This window comes from Tubulanus polymorphus, chromosome 1, assembly GCF_964204645.1.
Source record: "Tubulanus polymorphus chromosome 1, tnTubPoly1.2, whole genome shotgun sequence".
NCBI classification, from domain to species: domain Eukaryota; kingdom Metazoa; phylum Nemertea; class Palaeonemertea; order Tubulaniformes; family Tubulanidae; genus Tubulanus; species Tubulanus polymorphus.
This window is the reverse complement of record NC_134025.1, coordinates 889434-910989: the sequence shown is the minus strand read 5'-3', so window position 1 is coordinate 910989 and position 21556 is coordinate 889434. Positions and strand designations below refer to the sequence as shown.

General features: G+C 41.4%; 1 protein-coding gene across 1 annotated transcript; it reads left to right on the top strand.

Annotated features, from left to right (window-relative positions):
• The first annotated feature begins 609 nt into the window (after nucleotides 1-609).
• Nucleotides 610-20275, top strand: LOC141915284 (uncharacterized). Its single transcript, XM_074806764.1, is given in 39 exon segments — nucleotides 610-785; nucleotides 1154-1288; nucleotides 1481-1587; nucleotides 1715-2749; nucleotides 3492-3551; nucleotides 3628-3686; nucleotides 3852-3921; nucleotides 4077-4209; nucleotides 4337-4778; nucleotides 4891-5146; nucleotides 5231-5371; nucleotides 5447-5511; nucleotides 5839-6033; nucleotides 6196-6358; nucleotides 6752-8041; nucleotides 8543-10021; nucleotides 11109-11389; nucleotides 11482-11669; nucleotides 11810-11921; nucleotides 12124-12301; nucleotides 12608-12750; nucleotides 12831-13048; nucleotides 13354-13515; nucleotides 13930-14182; nucleotides 14331-14508; nucleotides 14937-15019; nucleotides 15103-15224; nucleotides 15303-15421; nucleotides 15513-15726; nucleotides 15991-16167; nucleotides 16249-16314; nucleotides 16403-16508; nucleotides 16711-16960; nucleotides 17046-17125; nucleotides 17400-17615; nucleotides 17934-17998; nucleotides 18079-18211; nucleotides 18301-18359; nucleotides 19858-20275. Coding segments are annotated over 39 exon segments (9351 nt in total). The 3' UTR covers nucleotides 20000-20275.
• Nucleotides 20276-21556: the final 1281 nt, after the last annotated feature.

The window sequence follows — 21556 nt, the reverse complement described above, 5'->3', positions numbered from 1 at the left end:
GCAGATAATGCAGATAACCCACCTCACCAGGAATCCAGGATTCGAGCCCAATGGCATCAATCAATTCAAATAAAATCGGTATTAGAGGCTGTTAGAGTTACTAATCCGCCATCTATGAGTAAAAATTGGAACTAAGTTGAGGCAGACAAGCCTTAGTACGGCTACACACCAGCGGTGCAATGGCTCACCACCACACCAGCAATTGTAGTAGATGAATATATTTGCGACGTTGATATACGTCGCGCATGGTAGCGAAGAGGTTAAAAACCAGTTACTTAAAAAAAAAAAACACGAAACATTACACAGTTCACAGACGGTCACAGTGTCAGTAGTAGGCTACGTAGTTTGGTATGACTGCAGTTTAGGTGTCCATAATGGTTATGTACCTAACCTTACCATAACACTAGGGCCACCCAGTGGATGGGTGACCCAAACTGCAGTCTAACTGCGGTTTAAGGTTACCTTTCCACAATGTGGTGCTTGTGTTATTGAATAATAAGTTAGGTACATAACCATCGGGACCTGAACGGCAGTCACTCCGATGATATTGAGGTCAACACCTAAACTATAATCACTACAACTTCTATTATCTCTACATACAGGAATAAGATGGCAGATGAGAGAAGTGAGAGTTGGACACCTCCGGGATGGGGAGAGGGTTCTCTCTTAGCGGGAGATGGACAGTTGTCTATGATTGATAACTGTACGTTACATCAAACCCCGGCTCCGCTAGCCGCTTCAACGGTTATGAGGAAAACACGTAAACAACTCGAGGACTCATCTGCGTGAGTTTCATCGTTTAATCCTTTCAGTGCTGACTAATTTATACCCTGTAGTGCTGGAGATAATTTGAAAATTTCTAAAAATTCCACCCTAGTGTGTTGAATAACGGGAGTATCACTATAGTGCGTCTACACCGCAGCGCGGTGTATCGTTAGTTACTAATATTTCACTATGTTTGACAGGTGCTGCCATCATAAAATAGAGATAAAAACTAATTACATCAATACTCCGCAGTGCAGTGTACTAGTAAAATCCATCACTGATTTATACACCGCACTGCGGTGTAGACGCACTGAAAGGGTTAAAATGCTATGGTAACACTGGTTGCTGGTGGAGTGGTTGTTGATATTTATCGTATCGATATTTTTAGGACGTCATTTGTTGAACCAAATCAGCTTCTCGCGTTTGGGAAACTCGATTTATTACCGAAGTTTTCTATGAGTGAATCAGACGTCGGGAAAAGTCGTGTTTCTGGTTTAGAATTCGCTCCGCGATACGAAAAATCGTAAGTCAATCAATAATCTATCGACACGTGGCGCCATCATGTCGTTTAGTACCGGCCTGAGTCCGTACTGCCTTATAGTATATAACTAATATACGGTTATATAACTAATATACTAAAATACGGTTGTGGACCTCATGGAGCCGATACTGCAGAAAACCTGTTATCACCGCTTTACATTTGATGTTTATTTAGGGATCCTTTGAGTAAAATTCAGAATGTTGAAGTGATGTTAAATAAAGATGGTTCATCCACAACGCGATCATCTTCACTGGGTATTATTAACCTTGACGATATGAGTGGTAAGTTGTTAATTGCGATGTTGATGAATTCCTCCAGGGATACAGTTCAGGAAATTAGAAATCAGGGAATTCTTTAGGTTAAAGATCTGATGATAGTAAGCCGTGTTGTTTTAATTGTTTGTTTTAGATGATTTTACCAGTGCTGGTTTGTTACCGATGACATCAGGATCTCGTGACCTCATCAGTCCTTGCGGTGGTTTCGATCAGCAATCAGTAGCAAAAACCGAACCAAAACAACCAGCAGCAGCTGCTGCAGCGCGACAGCTACAAGGTGCGATGAAACCAGCGCAGCGAGTTGCAGGAGCAGCGAAAGGAGCTGTTGGTCGACAGTTTCAGATCACTCTACAACAGGATGATAGCGATGAGGATAGTGATTTAGACGCGACTGTTCCTCACGTTCAGTTCGGCGTTGAACACATCAATGAATTAGACGGTGATTTCAGTGATTTTGATTTTAACAGTACGTGCACCGATGAGAATCAGATCGACCCCGATCAAACGATGACCGAGGACGATAAAAAACATTACAGTTTCATGGGAGGGAAATTAAAAACTACTGCAGAGAAATCTGTAGAATCCGGCACCACGAGACGAGATCCTGAACAACGCACATCAACAATTCATTTCAAAGATGATTCAATGCGTCAAAATGGTGTCAGTTTCAACAGGGATTCAATTGGATTTAAAGATGATTCAATGCGTCAAAATGGTGTCAGTTTCAACAGGGATTCAATTGGATTTAAAGATGATTCAATGCATCAAGATGGTGTCAGTTTCAACAGAGATTCCTCTATTGGATTTAAAGATGATTCAATGCGTCAAAATGGTGTCAGTTTCAACAGAGACTCCTCAATTGGATTTAAAGATTCGTTTGATTTTGATCACGTGCCGTTATCTGATAACATTAACAGACAGTCAATAATATCGAACGCTGATGACCGGTTTATAACGTACGATGATCGTCAATCTATCAACTTCGATGAATTCGGTCATCAACGTCTCGGAGTTGACTTATCGATATTAACCGATCGAGAATCGTTAGATATAGGTGGCGCTGGCCGTCGTGTTATGAGAGATTTCTCTGAGTGCGAGGGTCGAGAAGCGAATAGAACTGTGAATGATGGAGACGGAGAAGAGGAACAAGATATCGGTCAATATTTCAGTAAGTTCAGTCAAAACCTCAATGTGTTCAGTTGATATCTCAATGTGTCCAGTTGATATCTCAACGTGTCCAGTAGATATCTCAATGTGTCCAGTAGATATCCCAATGTGTCCAGTAGATATCTCAATGTGTTCAGTAGATATCTCAATGTGTCCAGTAGATATCTCAACATGTCCAGTAGATATCTCAATGTGTCCAGTAGATATCTCAACGTGTCTAGTAGATATCTCAACGTGTCCAGTAGATATCTCAATGTGTCCAGTAGATATCTCAACGTGTCCAGTAGATATCTCAATGTGTCCAGTAGATATCTCAATGTGTCCAGTTGATATCTCAATGTGTCCAGTAGATATCTCAGCGTGTCCAGTTGATATCTCAATGTGTCCAGTAGATATCTCAATGTGTCCAGTAGATATCTCAACGTGTCCAGTAGATATCTCAATGTGTCCAGTAGATATCTCAATGTGTCCAGTAGATATATCAATGTGTCCAGTAGATATCTCAATGTGTCCAGTAGATATCTCAATGTGTCCAGTAGATATCTCAATGTGTCCAGTAGATATCTCAATGTGTTAAGTCAATATCTCAATGAGTTCAGTAGATATCTCAATGTGTTTAGTCAATATCTCAATGAGTTCAGTAGATATATCAATGTGTTTAGTCAATCTCTCAATGTGTTTAGTCAATATCTCAATGAGTTCGGTCAATATCTCAATGAGTTAAATGTTTGATATTATTTCAGCAGCTCCTAGTGGTTTATTCCAGCGTGGTTTATCTAACAGACCTTCAATTCCATTCTCCAGTACGTATTAAAATAAACAATCATTTGTCAGCCATAGAGAGACATCAATGACATGATTTAATGATTTATTTTCTAGACGGGCTTCCGAACAGCAGTGAAATCGACACAGAAGATGAAATAGCAGCGGCTAGGATGGTAAATATAAAACCTACGTTCAGTTCAATATCTATGAGTTCAGGATAAACTCACGAGTTGAAATTAGTTTATTTGCAATGAGTTAAATTTGAACTCACAGCTGTGGAACTAAGTCTATTACTCAATTTTCTTGAATAGATGTTTATTTTGATGTGTATTTTATAGGAAATGGCAGAAAGACAGGATACTCCTGGCGCAAGTGAGGATGATCGTAATTTACAGCACAATCGGCCAGGTACGTAGTCGGGATAGCCATAGTTAAACTCGAAATTTATTGTTAAAAGCTTTAACATCTGAGATCTGCTTCTATGGTTCAGAGTTTACATTTGACTCAATGAAAATGAATGTATTTTAACTCGCAGTATTCATTGTGTGTTTGATATTTGATAGGTTTGGAAGGTGGAAGTTCGGATGAATTAGATCTAGTTCACAGATTACAGATGAGACAATCAGCTGAAGGTGATGTAGTTGTGTCACCGGTGTTAGGAGACGGTGGATGTGGTGGTGATGGTAGTAGTGGCAGGTAGGTGGCAGCACCGCTAGTCGGCTGTACTGTGATTGTGATGATGTATTATTATTAATTATAGCGATGTTATTATTGATTATAGCGATGTTATTATTAATCATAGCGATGTTATTATTGATTATAGCGATGTTATTATTAATTATAGCGATACTGCTGCTGATCACCGTCCGTTTATAGAAGATGATCCCGATGCTCAGCCACGGGTGCGACCGGTAGGCGAGGACGGAGTATTAACTGAACGTACGCCACCTGGTGGTGGTCGACAGGTACGTTTCTCCGATGCGCTCGTAGCTGAAGATCGACCGGTACCAGGTGGCGCAACTGCCGCTGATTGGCTGAACGGTCTGGAAGCCGAATCTCATTTAGATTCTCAGTTCTTGCGTCCGGCTTCGAATTTGGATATATCTGGAACATCTCGACCTTCGTGGCAGACTGATGAAGGTCGTTCATCCTGGCAGACGGATCGCAGTTCATTTGATTTATCGAATGTAATGAATCAAACAGATGGAGCCACTGTACGCACCAATAGATCGAGCAATTTACCTGATAATAATTCACCGGCGCTCGTAAGTAAAATATATGGATGTTATATTAATGCAAATGAAACTAGAGGCAACTTCAGTTATTGTGACAACTTGAATTAAACTCTTATCTTATTCTCGTGAATCATTCTTAAAGGTTGAAGAAAATACTTCAGAAAGTTTATTCGGCCAAGAATCTGCACAGTGGAATCATCAGAGCGCAATATTCGATTCAATGAATCAACCTGCTGATATAACCGATAGTATTAGTTTATTTGGAACGCCTCATGATTCCGGTTTATTCGGAACTCAACCAGAACAATTGAAACAGTCGTTACAAGCAGCAGCGCCTGTAACAGCAGCAGCAGCAGCAGCACCTGAAACAGCTGTGAGAGGAGTTGCACCAGATACAGGTCAGTGTTTTACTAAACAACTTTAATTTAATTTGAAGAATTTCATTCGTTCAAAATAAGCTCAGATGAACCGTGTTTATACAGGTTATACAGAAACTACACTGGATCTCGCGTTACAAACATCGTTTCCTGGTGCTCCGGATTATCACGGCGGATTAGGATCGGATTTAGACGGATTTATTCAAAATAATCTCGACATCGACGACGAGGAATTCTTTGGAACTGGTGAGGAGAAAGATTGTTGACGTTTGAGTTGAAATATTCATTCAGTTTGTTAATGGATTATCGTGTATTTTGTAGCTGAAGCGAATGATATGATGAAAGAACATGAAATTAAATTCCAAGAAGACAATATTTTCAGTCAGGTTTGTAACAGGATCCGGGTACCTTCCATAGATCACGACTCGGTTCCACTATTCTCACTCCACACTTTAAATTACATAGTTTGTTTCCCTGATATTTTAACATTGGAAATGTGGAACAGAGACCAGAAAAGTGGTTATTAATTTCGAATGCTTTCGAATTTGAAATGTTTACTGGTATTTAACAGTACTCACTCCACACTTCAAATTAGCTATTTCCAATGTTTTCGACATTTGAAATGTGGAACTGAGTTCTGAAATGTGGTTATTAATTTCAATTATTTGAAATGATTTACGGGTGTTTAACTGATAGTAATTGTTGTAATTAAGGAGGATATGGTAGCTGCTCGTACGCTGACGTCGAGTTGTTCGAACTGGAGTTTAAAAACGGAAGCGACTATTTTACGACCGTCCTGGTTGTCGGATGAATCCAGTAATCCGTTTATGCGTATATCTGTCGGTGCGTTTATGGGCTGCCGAACTGAAGCATTAGGATCATTAGACGGAGATTCCAACGTTACTCGTGTAAGTTCAAACTTTGACTTTCAGATCCAGTTTGATAATTGTTGCTTGGTGGATAGTTGACATAGTGACAATTGAAATTGTAACCAGTACTTGTCCTCATCTAACCATCTTTTGAGCGACGGAAGTGTTTAATCAGAACAACTGTGATTGATTTATTTTCAGCCCGATTTCGGTGAGAATATAATCACACCACCGGCCGAACGAAGGACTGTAGCGTTGTTTAAAACGTCTCCTAAAGAATTGAGCGATATACAAGAGGTGACTGCTGATACTGAATCAGAGGTCAGGAGTGCAGGTGTTGGTAGCGTAGCTAGTGACGCTGATGGTAAGTTATCGGTCCTCACTGAATTCAAAAACTCGTAACTCAAGAACTTTCGCTAAGAAGATTAGAAAAAATGTTACCGGTACAATAGATTGCCCTGCTTGTTACCCTGCAGAGCCAATTGCCTCAGGTTATGGTGTGTCCCACATGACACGGTGGCCATTTACCTGCAAATCTGGGAAATTTGTTGAGATTGCTATACCGTCAATGTCTTGCGTATTTGACTGTGTTAACTGATTGGATTCTTAGCAGATCAAGTCAGAGAAAACACGTGCATGTCAGAGAATATAAAATAGTCAGGGAAAAAGCAAGTCAAATAAAAGTGGCGGTCACTCTGGATGTTCCAAGTCATGTGATATCTCGTGATGTATTGAAAGATGTTTATTCTCTTCACAGATTCCACATTGAAAGTTCGTTCTGAAATATCGGACGCGTCAACAACGACCACAAGCATCACCACGACGACGAACCTGAGACAGAAATTACAACTAAGCGAAATGTTTTTAGAGGAAGATTTTCCGACGAGTTCTCGATTCAACGAGGAATCAACGGATAAAACGTTACGTATGAATGAATTGAATGAGAATAACGACAGTTCGTCGTTACGATGTTTAACACCGACCAGTGAGATCAGTAGTAATGAAGTCGATGATTCTACGTTCATGTGTAGATCGGGCGCAATCAATCGATCGGCCATCGACGAATTAATAGCTTCAGTTTCCACGACGACTAAACCGGAAGTTTACACGGAAATGTTGATGAAATTGTCGCAGAACGCTTCGAAAAAGAAACGCGGCTCGGAAAAACAGCTGCAACGTCACCTGGTGGCGGGAAATGTGAGTAATACGGCGCAGATATCAACGTCCGATCATAAAACAGCGGAGCAATCACTGCAAACATCGATGAGTCATCGTCCAGCGGAGAATTCACAGCAAACATCGATGAGTCATCGTCCAGCGGAGAATTCACAGCAGAGATCGATGAGTCATTATCCAGTGGAGAAATCACCGCAAACATCGATGAGTACTCGTCCAGCGGAGAATTCACAGCAAACATCGATGAGTCATCGTCCAGCGGAGAATTCACAGCAGAGATCGATGAGTCATTATCCAGTGGAGAAATCACCGCAAACATCGATGAGTACTCGTCCAGCGGAGAATTCACAGCAGAGATCGATGAGTCATTGTCCAGTGGAGAAATCACCGCAAACATCGATGAGTCATCGTCCAGCGGAGAACTCACAGCAGAGATCAATGAGTCATCGTCCAGCGTCCCCGAGACCTACTCATAAAATGGGAGCACGACCTAAAACGGGCGTTAATAATACTGCAGCAGCAAGGAATAGAGAAAAACCAGTTAACAATGAGAGGAATCGAACAGCAGACGCAGATTCAGGAATCAATAACGATTCATCGATTCATTCACATCATCAGATCAATAAAACATTAAAATCACCGGCAACTCGGAAATATCAGCGAAGAGGATCGTTAAAATCAACAGACAGTGCTGCCATCTCTTCATCCGACGAGGAAACACCGGCCGCTAAATCTCGTCCTCCGCGTAGAACCAGTTCAAATAGAACGAGAAAAAAACAATCGTCAGGAGGTCAACAATCATCAGATATTTCACTCGATACATCGACGTCGTCACAGATACCGAGAATATCGTCTGCTTCTACTGATCTCAGTAAGCAATCAATAGATCGTAGCACTAAACCCAGTATGCGGCCTGTAGATGGCACCACTAGGTCATCTGAACCCGACAAGCAGCCTGCAGATAGCCGCACCAGGCTATCCAGTGAGACCAGCAGACAGCGTGTAGATGGCAGCACTAGATCATCTACCGAGTACATTAGACGATCTGTAGATGGCAGCACTAGGTCTTCCGAACACAACAGACGACCTGTTGAAAGCGGCACCAGACTATCTAGTGAGTCCGGTAGACGGCCTGTAGATGGCAGCACTAGGTCTTCTGAACCTGACAGACGACCTGTTGAAAGCAGCACCAGGCTATCCAGTGAGTCTGGCAGACGACCTGTAGATGGCAGCACTAAGACCTCAGAACCCAACAGACGTCTTATAGATGGGGGCACCAGGCTATCCAGTGAGTTCAGCAGACGACCTGTAGATGGCAGCACTAGGTCATCAAGAGGATCTGCTAATAGAAGATTCGACTCTTCTGTTGAAGCTGAAAAATCTTTAACCTTGAATAGATCTGCATCAACCACTGGACGAACTGTATCTTCATCCACGGATAAGAGAGAAGAATGTAGGCTGTCTACGGGTAGTAATTCTGAAAGAGAGGCAGGATCTAGACAACCTATCGCAACTGATTCGAGATTATCAGGTATCTCTGACAGAAGAACGAACAGGTTGTCGAGGACAACAGATCAACAAGCAATTGATGAGAAAGGATTGAAAACTGCAGGAACACAGTTTGATAAAATGAAATCTGGAGATGGAAAATCATCATCTGTTAAAACTTCAGACGAAACAGGAATAAACAAACAGACATTCTATTCACCTCCCCGCAATAGACGAAGTCTAGAATTCCTTAACGACGACAACATTCAACCAAAAATCGGTGACTTTGACTCGAATTCGGGGACGCCACCAGTTTGGAAAACACCTCGACCTAGTTCTCTATATTCACGGGTTAATCATCCCGATTCACCGGATGGAAGAGAGAGGGCGCCGCTCGACAGCACTGAGGCTGATACAAAGTATTCTCATAGATACGACATGACCAGCGGTTTTCATAGTCAACAAACGGATCTATCACCGACGACAACCACGGTTACTACTCCTAGACTAACTACTACTGAACGCCGGACGCAACGAGGACCGAGATTATCGAGTACTCCGATGGGTTTACTCGGTAAATCAGATGAAACCGGCGACATGCCGTCAAATATAACTAACTTCACTCATCCAGGTGGAGCCACCTTTAGTTCAGATTGCGTAGATCCCGGGAATGACGTTAACCCTCAACCGGCCGCGACTGGTCGTAGTTTATCGATGGAGGATGAGTCGAAACCAGGGGGCGCCACCGTCAATAAACAATCGCGTAAACAAGTGCCAAAATTCCACCTGGAAGAGACAGTTACCGACCAATCGGAACAGATACCTCGATCTGAGCGCCATCTAGCGTGGAAAGATCAAACTAAACCCAACCCTACATCTTCGGCTAATAATCCCGGAATAAAGAACATTACTCCACTGGTTCAGTCTTCGATTACTCCGGGAGTTGCGGTTATTACTCCTAGTGTTAGTAATCCTGGATTTATCGCCGGACACGGTTCCGCAGTGCCAACGTTATTAACCAATCGTCATCTAGCGAATCCGGTATCGACTCTCGCACCGAATCTAACGGGTATTTACAACAATCAGATTTATCTTTCATCCGTCCATAATACAGCGCGATATCCACCAATCATGTCGTCTCGTACAGCACCTCGTTATATCAGCACGGAAACAGCCCCGCCCCCTCCGTCACAGAGACCTACAGCCGAATATTCTACAAACTGTGAATGGGCTGCAGTTTATATGAGAGGAAGAGCTCAATCTCATGATTCATACTCTACAGCTATCAACCAGCAGCAGCCGCAGCAGCTACCCACTACAGCAGCAGCAGCAGTAGCGTATAATACTCATGATCCCAGAATACGTAAGTGTTCAGTTTCATTTATTTGACAAACCTATGATAATTTATAATACAAAGACAACAGGTTATAACGTTATATCATACGTTTGTCGGGGGATTCAAAAAATCCGTTAGGATTGTCCAGTTGAATCCCCGAAATGTGTTTAACTCATAATCTTAATTACATGTAGAATTGATGATATATTGAGTCTGTTATTTTGACAGATCCTCAGTAAAACAGTGATAAAATGATCATCAATTGTAGAATTGTTCTGTTACTAGAGATCTTACAATCTATCCAATCTAATTGTCAATTTAACTGATCTATTTCATTCAATGAGTTTTGTTTTGTTCAACATTGATTATTTGTAAAGGACTCAATGAAACCAGTGACTACTGTGTTCATTCATAAAGCCTATAGTTTGTTTATGAATTGGTGTCAAGGTCACATAAGCTATGTACTATGTATGTGAAGGCTTAGTTCTGATTGGCTGGCCTGTTACTATGGTAGCCACCCATAGTCACCTGACCTAGGGCTAGAGTTTTGATTGGCTGTGATATCACTTTTCACCTGACCTAGGGTTAGGGTTAGCTGCTTGTCATGAGTAACTGTGATGTCACTGGTCACCTGACCTAGGGTTGGGGTTAGATGCTAGTTATGAGTGACTGTGATGTCACTGGTCACCTGACCTAGGGTTAGGGTTAGCTGCTTGTCATGAGTGGCTGTGATGTCACAGAAGTCACCTGACCTAGGGTCATTGTGATATAGTTGTATAGTGAATTCACTGCTCAGACACAAATTTATAAATGCTAATAGCCCAACATGCAAGATTAAAAGCTATTTTCTTTCATCCCCAAATTCTAAACCTGTAGTATTAAGACATTAATTGCCCATTAGTCGGTTATACTGTTCTGAATTCTCATTTAACTATTGGAAATAAATCCATTCTGAGAAATATTCAACTGAATACTGATATATCTAATTCACATGTCATGTATCCCATCAAAATTCATTTCTACAAGCAAATTTATTAATTAAATCTGCATTAATTTCATCAGTAAATTAGTATTGAACACGAACAGTGTTTATTATGTGTCATAATTATTTCAGGTTTATTCAATGGTATAAATGATGAGTTGGTCGGAGCGCCTGCTACGATCCCGAGTCCTCAGATTGAAGCTCCCGGTGAACTATGTTTCAAAGATGTCTGCTGCGTCGGATTCTCCGCTCAGACAACTCTACCGCTCTTCAACCCGAGTCGTCAATGGTTACAATGTAGTTTAACGATCGTTAGTTTGAATATAGATGGCGTTGAACGCGACGTTCAACTTTCACCGTTCATCGTCAAACAGAAAGCAGTTATTGAACCGACAACAACGGATGAATTAAGGGTGCGTATTTCCTCCCCCTCAACCCCCTCTACCCCCTCCTCCCCTCCTACTCTAAACAGATCGCGTTCTATAATCTCATGTATTATTTATAGGTTGTATTTATGCCGAATCATGCCGGAGTGTTTGTAGCCCATGTCCATGTTTTAGTGAGTCCCGTCGGGGGTAACGAGTCCGTCCTACAGCAGAAGTTACCGAGAATGGTCACTTTACAGGCAGTCGCCGAATCTCCTAATGTGCAGGTAAAATGTTAACCCTTTCACGGCGTCGATCCGGCATTAAAGTCTGTACATATAATTAATCAGTTAAAATTCACCTGTCAAACATATGAAATTTTTAGTAAAAGAAAGTTTGCGTTTTACAGCAGTGAAATGAAGTGAAGGATGAATATGTCTATTGTATATATTTTATGCAGGTATTAAGCGATGATCTGATGATGGATTTCGGTCAGAGAAGTTGGGGTTCACACGATCAAAAACCTTTAGTTCTAGTCAATAGAGGTCAATCAGCTGTTCCTATAAGACTCGTTATTATGGTAAGTAATGAAATAATCTAAATCTTCACAATTCAAGACCCACTTTTATAGTTTTTGGCTAAATTTCACTCTTTTAGTTGAAATTAGTTCATTTGCAATGTTTTTTTCTCTATTCAAAGCAAGAACTTAGGAACTGGGTTCTGAGTTTTAAACTGTATCAGCTCTTATTCATTGAACTATGATGCTTGTATATATTTGACAGACTAAAGCAATCTGGCCGTGTTTCTCATTTGAACGTTCGTCCGATATCGTATCATCTCATACCGCGAGTAAATCAGTTATAAACTGTACACTGAAAGGTCGATCTGAACTGTCAGCTGCCGGGGACCCGGTTCAGGTGGTCGTTTATTTCAAAGCTCCCGAAAAACATCACGATAGAGGTAAGATATGTATATATATATATATATATATATATATATATATATATATATATCCTATAATTTGCGATGAAGTGCCCATTTTCGGATCAACCGCTCATCTGACAGATAAATCTGTTTACACCATGGCTGAATATAGTTAATGAAAATAAATGAAAATAGTTAATGCTTAAATCGTTTGAATTATTATCCTAATTGAACATACAAAGTGATTAATAGCAACTTATTAACCTGAAATTTTAGTAAAAATGTTTTGTGAAACCGGACCCTGGTGATGGTTAATGAATTAGTTTAAATGTATTTTTACAGTGAGTTCAAGTACTCCTCCAGAGATTGTGGAGTCGATACTGAGCGTAGAATTGGATACTCCATCGACGCCTAAACCACTGAATACAATCAGTCTGAAAGCTTTATTAGTTACATCTAAATTACATATACCATCAGGAATGCAGGTTAGACACTGATCCACAACATCATCTGCAACTTATACCTAAATTGTGACTATAATTCTGTATTGATTGATCAATTGTAGAATCTGCAGATGAAGGCCGGGTATAATCAGTGTAGTACTCAGACAGTTCCGTTCAGGAACGCTGGTAATATCGATATTAATTTACAGTTGAGTTTATCGAATCATTCGGATATATTCGAAGTAAATCCGTCGCGTTTAATCATACCACCTGGACACGACGGTGAGGCTACCGTTAAATTCCAACCAATCAACGACGGCCGAAAACAACAATATGAATGGTTAGTTTCTCTTTATATTCACCAGGGGGCGTTTATCATTAGAGTGCTGACCATGTAGTACTACTTCCTGCAATGGTGTTCGACGGCTTGGAGCCTTAGTTTCATCCTACCTCCTCTCTTCTGTGATGGCTTGGAGCCCTAGTTAAATCTGATATTTAATCCTAACCCCCTCTCTTTGATGGCTTGGAGCCCTAGTTTCATCCTACCCCGCTCATCTGTGACAGCTTCGAGCTCTAGTTATATCTGATATTTCATTCCCCTCGGGTCTTCTGTAACTCTTATATCTGATATTTATTGTTTTTCAGTACGATATTTATGTGTATTGAACCGGATGGTGCTGCGTATGAGATTAATGTAACCGGTGAAGTGATCGGTCGAGATGATCGACTCACCGGAGAGGGAGGTCCGACGTTACTCTGCGATCGTAGTTTCCTCATGTGGGGCGGACTTTCTATCGGCAAAAACATGTAAGTTACTTACCGGGGGTAATAAATACTGGAAGAGTTTTTGTAAGAAAAACCTAAGCGAGCAGTTTAGGAAATGACTCTATTCAAAAACTATTCTAACAAAACTAAACTATTCATATGATTTCTGCTAGTAAAGATGGAGAGTAACTTGTCTACTAGAAAACAATACAGACTTGTTTACCTTGTCTAGAATAGGGCCTCATAGATCATCAAAGTGAAGTCAAATGAGGTGCTGCAAAAATTACTGATAATGTGTGAAATTGTTCTGATTTAGTCAGATACAAGGTTGGCAGGTCTGTGTACCAGCTATTTCACCAGATGAAATTTAATTGAATCTGAGAAGAAGTCGAATATCGCACATTGCGGAGTACTCATTGAAGAAGGGAATTGATTGTGTTTAATGTTTGTTTTCAGGCCTCAGAAACTGGTTTTACGAAATACTTCGAACTCGTGTCGTAAATACAACCTCGTTATCAAACAACACTTCGCCGAGTTTCAAATACTGTGTTCATCGGCCGCGGGGAAAGAGGTTTTATCCAGCAATCGAACGATCGTTTTAAAACCGATGCAGGATTTACCGGTTGAGATCATGTTTCAACCGACAGCAATCACTTCATTCCTCACTAAGTTACACATTAAACGAGATGGTTCTATGTATAAATACTCGGTAAGTTTTTCTCTTCTCCGCTCACGGTTCTAACATGACGATCAGCTCTGTCTCGTCCACCCCTCTACTTTACTTCACGATCACACGTTTGTTGTTTATTTCTGTAGATTCCTCTGATCGATCACACGTTTGTTGTTTATTTCTGTAGATTCCTCTGATCGGTCACGGAGGTAAAAGCGAAATCGTAATCGGAGAAGAAGAAAATGGAGTCCGACAAAATTGGATTAAAGTCGGAGAAATGTTGGAGGGAGCGAATAACGTGACAAAAATGGTTATACAGAATATCGGTGACAGAGCTGCATTTATTAAAGCTTTAGGATTCTCGGGTAAACACTCCTCTTACCTCTCACTCGTCTCTCACTCTCTCCTCTCACTCTCCCTCTCTCCTCTCACTCACCTCTCACTCTCCCTCTCTCCTCTAACTCTCCCTCTCTCCTCTAACTCTCCCTCCTCTCACTCACCTCTCACTCTCCCTCTCTCCTCTAACTCTCCCTCTCTCCTCTAACTCTCCCTCCTCTCACTCTCCCTCTCTCTTCTCTCCTCTCTCCCTCTCTCCTCTCACACTCCCTATCACTCTCTCCTCTCACACTCCCTCTCACCTCTCTCCCTCTCACACTCCCTCTCACCTCTCTCCCTCTCTCCTCTCACTCACCTCTCCCTCTCTCCTCTCACTCACCTCTCTCACTCTCCTCTCACTCTCCTCTCACTCCTCTGCCCTTATTGAATATTGATGATGGTTATAATGTGATTTTAGATCTCCAGATGACAGTTCCATTCTCTAGCGATCGTCTCGTAATTCAACCATCTGAGTTCATCCTCAGAGAAAGAGAAGCTAAGGTAAAAACATTCAAAAACCACACACACATTGATTGATTGATTGATTGATTTGTTGATTGATTGTTTGATTGGTTGATTTGTAGACTATAATGGTGATATTTATCCCGAGTTCCCGAGAGGAAGCTCTCTGCCTCGATAAACAGAATATCGTCGGAACCATCGGGTTTTTCTACGGCGATGAGATTTTAAGACAACAATACAGGCGGTTAGTTCGAAATGATGTGAATTAGTTGTTGAAGTTTATTTTAGTTTAGTTAATGATGATCTGATGAACTGATTTCAGGTCGATGTTGAAAGGAAAAAAACCGAGCAATAAAAGAACTAGTAACATTGATACGAACAGCATCATTAAATCTGTAAACTTCGATGTGTATTATTCCGGTGAAGAACTGATTAAAGAAGGTATTTTAACATTCATTATGATGTTTAAACACGAGAAACAAGTCCAGAAAATATGTTTAAAATCTCTGAAATCTCTGTTCTCTATTTGTAGAAGGTGAATGTGTAGAGAATCTGATGACTCCCGATTTCTTCTTCCAAAACATGTTTAAGATAGCGGTGAGGGTTCTAGGAGAACCTCCTTATAAAAAACAGCGAGACACCACGAGTCGAATGACGAACCGTAAAATAGAAACATCTCCATCATCACAACAACCTGCAAATATCAGCAGTTTAAATGAAACTAGTGACGATAAGTTAACGAGATGGTGAGTTATCAAACACTGAGATATCTGTTCTATCTCTGATCTACAGTAGACTGTGTGCATGCCTCTGATCTACAGTAGACTGCATGCTCTTGCCTCTGATCTACAGTAGACTGTGTGCATGCCTCTGATCTACAGTAGACTGCTAGCACTTCTCACGGGTCATCACATGAATTGCAGTAGACAAATTTGAAATATTTCATATAATGCAATAAAACTGCTTGTATGTTGTGGTTAGTGATAGATATTGATACTATTTGATTGTAGTCCTCCGACTCCTCCGGTGAAAGGAACTCCGGCTTTATTCAGAAAGCGTCGGTCATTAACTCCTCCAGAACCCGCCAATCAATGGTCGATAAAACCAGAATATCTCGTGCTGAAACTATCGAAGACATCTTCACCAAAAAAATTTGAGATTATCAATAATTCAGCAGAGATTCAGAGGTAAATAAACTCTAATCAGTAAATGAGTTTATATTGAATCCCTCAGAAAATCCATTAATAAAAACTATGTTTATATTTCAGATATGAATTACTTTTACCCGGAACTAAATTAGAAGTGACAAATGAAGAAGGTTCAATTCCACCAAGGTTTGAAATATAACAATCAGTTTGTTTCCATTCACGGCGTGTTTTTAATATTGTGTTTTATGTATTTGTAATTCTTGTATATTTGTAGGAGTAATACGTTAGTTTGTATCAGTCCTAGTTCATCGCTATTATTCCGGAGAGTAGCTCTACCGTGGATGGGTGAAGTAATTGTTAAATGTGCCTCGTCTCAGAAGGTAAACTTTCAGAGAAAATTCCCGGAAAAACCGAGTCGAATAAAAGTTGCCACCATGTTAAAGTATGCTTCACTAATTACAGTAACAGTTTTATCAGCTGTAAATTGACTCAAGTCTCTGAACCGTCTCGGTCTCCCACACAAACAAACACAACTCCAGCGCAATCAGTTTAGTGATAATGAATGATTTGATTGTGTTTCAGGTGTTAAAGGTTCAGATTCACGAAGACGACTCCGATTCGGTTCAATCTATTCCTGTATCTGTGACTAGCGGTCGAAGTGTTCTCTCTGAATCACGTAATACAACAGTCTCGTCGTCACCTCAAGCATTGAGCAGTACTCGTCTACCTAACAACGCTCTTACCAGTAATAAACTAGGTCAACCTAGCTGCGATATCGATATTACTAAACGAGAAATCAATTTTAGAGATACGCTTATGGCTTATAGTTCAGGTAATTCAGTCTAAACTTGACTGTAACTTCTATTAACTGATTTATTAATATTCAATGTGTTTGTGATGATGTTATTTTATTTCAGATTCTAAGCTTGAATTCAGGAATAACGGCAATGAACTGTTAGACTGGTATCTGACCCCATTAGCTCTTGCATATCTGAAGGTATTCAATCATTTTACTGTCAAACTGTGTTGTCATTTCGATAAGCCCTCACACATTCACTGATCTCTTGTTTTGAGTCCTAATTTGTATTTATATAATTCAATTTGTCAAGTGTTAAGTCATCATTTGGATAAGTTGTCAACATAGGTCGTCACAACTTTGTTGATTTTAAGTAATATTGTATGATTGTAATATTGATATTGATTGTGATATTGATATTGATTGTGATATTGATATTGATTGTGATGTTGATGTTAATGTTGTTCTTTTACAGAAAGAGACAGGAACCAGTGATATTAAGCGTTTAAGTAATGACGTATTCAAGTTTATTCAAATGTCTGGTTCATTAGAACCTCAACAACAAACTCAAGTTCCGGTTCTATTCGAACCGAACGAACGAGGCAGTTATACGCAATTCTGGAATCTACAAGTTCAAGGTCGTACAGCGAGTTCAACGGTCGGAGTTTACCGAGTTCAACTCACTGGAAAGGTTGGTCTGAAAATCTTGATTAATAATGCGTTAATCAGTTGTTAATTGGAGCTACTTGTAAAAATACTTGTGCAGTTATGAGAGGAGAGGATTCAGATTTGTGCATATTTGGGGTGGTGTTAAAAACAGCACAGTTAGGAACGGTACTTAATCACAGTCACTACAACTCCTTGATTCCTTGAAACTCCTTAAATTTGAGCAAAATACCCAAAAAAAATCCTGAAATAGGTCATTAGAAATTTTGTCGCATTTTGTAGTCGTACAGAAGACTTCACCTAAATCGGTCTTAATTTATGAACTGTTTATGTTTGTTTTTAGGGTGTCGCGAAGGTGATGAAATCCAGTCCAAAACCAGATCGGAAAAATCGAATTTCCTTCGAAAAGTGAGTATTAATTATAGACATTCAGTGTTTTTGTAATATGTTGAATATATTAACATGTTGTAAATGTTTTATTGTTACAGAGAGAAAGAGAATATGAATACAATCCGTCCGATCATTGCTACTCCTGATAAACTCATATTCCCTATAACTTCACCTCATTCTACTCATGAACTGAAGGTCGGAATCAAAAATAAATCTGATAGAAATCAATCTGTAAGTTTTTTACAATCGTTGATTCTAACGTGTTTTGATTCTCTAGTGAACCCGATATTTCAGTGTTTCATGTGGTTTTATTATTTCAGATCAAAGTTCTTCCTTTGTCTGCACCGTTTCATGCAAGTAAACGCAAGTTTGAAGTGAAGTAAGTTTTACTAGACCCCCTCTACTAGACCCCCCTCTACTAGACCCCCCCCCCTACTAGACCCCCCTATACTAGACCCCCCCCCCTATACTAGACCCCCCCTCTACTAGACCCCCCCCCCCTCTACTAGACCCCCCTCTACTAGACCCCCTCTACTAGACCACCCTCTACTAGACCACCCTCTACTAGACCCCCCTCTACTAAACCCCCCTCTACTAGACCCCCCTCTACTAAACCCCCCTCTACTAGACCACCCTCTACTAGACCACCCTCTACTAGACCCCCCTCTACTAAACCCCCCTCTACTAGACCCCCCTCTACTAAACCCCCCTCTACTAAACCCCCCTCTACTAGACCCCCCTCTACTAGACCCCCCTCTACCATACCCCCTCTACTAGACCCCCTCTACTAGACCCCCCTCTACTATACCCCCTCTACTAGACCACCCTCTACTAGACCCCCCTCTACTAGACCCCCCTCTACTAGACCCCCCTCTACTAGACCCCCCTCTACTAGACCCCCCTCTACTAGACCCCCCTCTACTAGACCCCCCTCTACTAGACCCCCCCCCCCCCTACTAGACCCCCCTATACTAGACCCCCCCCCCCTATACTAGACCCCCCCCCCTCTACTAGACCCCCCCCCCCCTCTACTAGACCCCCCTCTACTAGACCCCCTCTACTAGACCTCCCTCTACTAGACCCCCCTCTACTAGACCCCCCTCTACTAGACCCCCCTCTACTAGACCCCCCCTCTACTAGACCCCCTCTACTAGACCCCCCTCTACTAGACCCCCCTCTACTAGACCCCCCTCTACTAGACCCCCCTCTACTATACCCCCTCTACTAGACCACCCTCTACTAGACCACCCTCTACTAGACCCCCCTCTACTAAACCCCCCTCTACTAGACCCCCCTCTACTAAACCCCCCTCTACTAGACCCCCCTCTACTAGACCCCCCTCTACCATACCCCCTCTACTAGACCCCCTCTACTAGACCCCCCTCTACTAGACCCCCCTCTACTATACCCCCTCTACTAGACCACCCTCTACTAGACCCCCCTCTACTAGACCCCCCTCTACTATACCCCCCTCTACTATACCCCCTCTACTAGACCACCCTCTACTAGACCACCCTCTACTAGACCCCCCTCTACTAGACCCCCCTCTACTAGACCCCCCTCTACTAGACCCCCCCCCCCCTCTACTAGACCCCCCCCCCCTCTACTAGACCCCCCCCCCCTCTACTAGACCCCCCCCCCCCCTCTACTAGACCCCCCCCCCCTACTAGACCCCCCTCTGCTAGACCCCCTCTACTAGACCCCCCTCTACTAGACCCCCCTCTACTAGACCCCCCTCTACTAGAACCCCCTCTACTAGACCCCCCTCTACTAGACCCCCCTCTACTAGACCCCCCTCTACTAGACCCCCCTCTACTACATCGTTTAGCTTCAGGAATATTTATAAATAAATGAATGTTTGATTTGTTTTTTTGTAGTTCTCAACACTATATTCGGCTTCCGATCAAATTCACTCCGGTGACCGTCGGAAAATTTGAGGCGGTTCTCGTTCTACAGGCTAAAGACGTTCCGGAAGTTACTGTTACATTGTATGGAGAGTCTGTAGATAATAGCGTATGAATCCAGTTACACTGTTCTCGGTACGGAGAGTCTGTAGATAATAGTGTATGAATCCAGTTACACTGTTCTCGGTACGGAGAGTCTGTAGATAATAGTGTATGAATCCAGTTACACTGTTCTCGGTACGGAGAGTCTGTAGATAATAGTGTATGAATCCAGTTACACTGTTCTCGGTACGGAGAGTCTGTACATAATAGTGTATGAATCCAGTTACACTGTTCTCGGTACGGGGAGTCTGTAGATAATAGTGTATGAATCCAGTTACACTGTTCTCGGTACGGAGAGTCTGTAGATAATAGTGTATGAATCCAGTTACACTGTTCTCGGTACGGAGAGTCCGTAGATAATAGTGTATGAATCCAGTTACACTGTTCTCGGTACGGAGAGTCTGTGGATAATAGTGTATGAATCCAGTTACACTGTTCTCGGTACGGAGAGTCTGTAGATAATAGCGTATGAATCCAGTTACACTGTTCTCGGTACGGAGAGTCTGTAGATAATAGCGTATGAATCCAGTTACACTGTTCTCGGTACGGAGAGTCTGTAGATAATAGTGTATGAATCCAGTTACACTGTTCTCGGTACGGAGAGTCTGTAGATAATAGTGTATGAATCCAGTTACACTGTTCTCGGTACGGAGAGTCTGTAGATAATAGTGTATGAATCCAGTTACACTGTTCTCGGTACGGAGAGTCTGTAGATAATAGTGTATGAATCCAGTTACACTGTTCTCAGCTGTGGAACTGGGTCGCTGTAAATATTGATAGTATTTGAGTATTGTTAGATGAAGTCTTCCTATGCATTTAATACTAACACCTCTCACTATGGATAAACTCAGATCTGTTTCTGTGTCTGATATTCAGTCAGTACGTTTACCCTAGATATATTTATAGTTGGTTATTATGTCAGTATTATACAGTGTACACCTCACCTATCAGTTCTCCTACTGCTTGTGAGCTGTAATTATGTCATCAGTTGTCTCAATATACTGTTGATATTTTTTTTTTATAGAACATTGTAATATGACCTGAATGATACCTCGTAGTGCCTACAATTCATACTCATACCCGGGTACATTATATACAATATTCGTAGGTGTTTTCAATGAATAATAACAGTAATTGAGTATGGATCGATGGATCAGGTATTGATGAGGAGCAGGGTAAGGGTTTATATTGAGCTGTTATTGGGCGTGGTTTCTCTGACCGTTTCTCTCAGGATTCCTACTGCAGATTGTATGATACCTGTATCAGAGATATGAATATTTACTATATATCACTCATACAGCTTGTACGGTAGCTGAATACAAGGTAGCTGCAGCTTACATTCAGTAGCTGTAACTGTTGCTAATGTTCAGTAGCTGTTTGTGGAATGTAAAGTGTTTTTCTCTTGTTCTAAACTGATTCAATATTCTGAAGTAGAAGTGTTTTTTACTCAACCGCCTGCGCGGCTATATTTAAACTCAATAGACAAATCTCAAATAACTCGAACAACTGTAATGACTGTTACAGGCCGTTCCAGACTGTTTCAAACCGTTACAGGGTGTTAAAGGGTTAA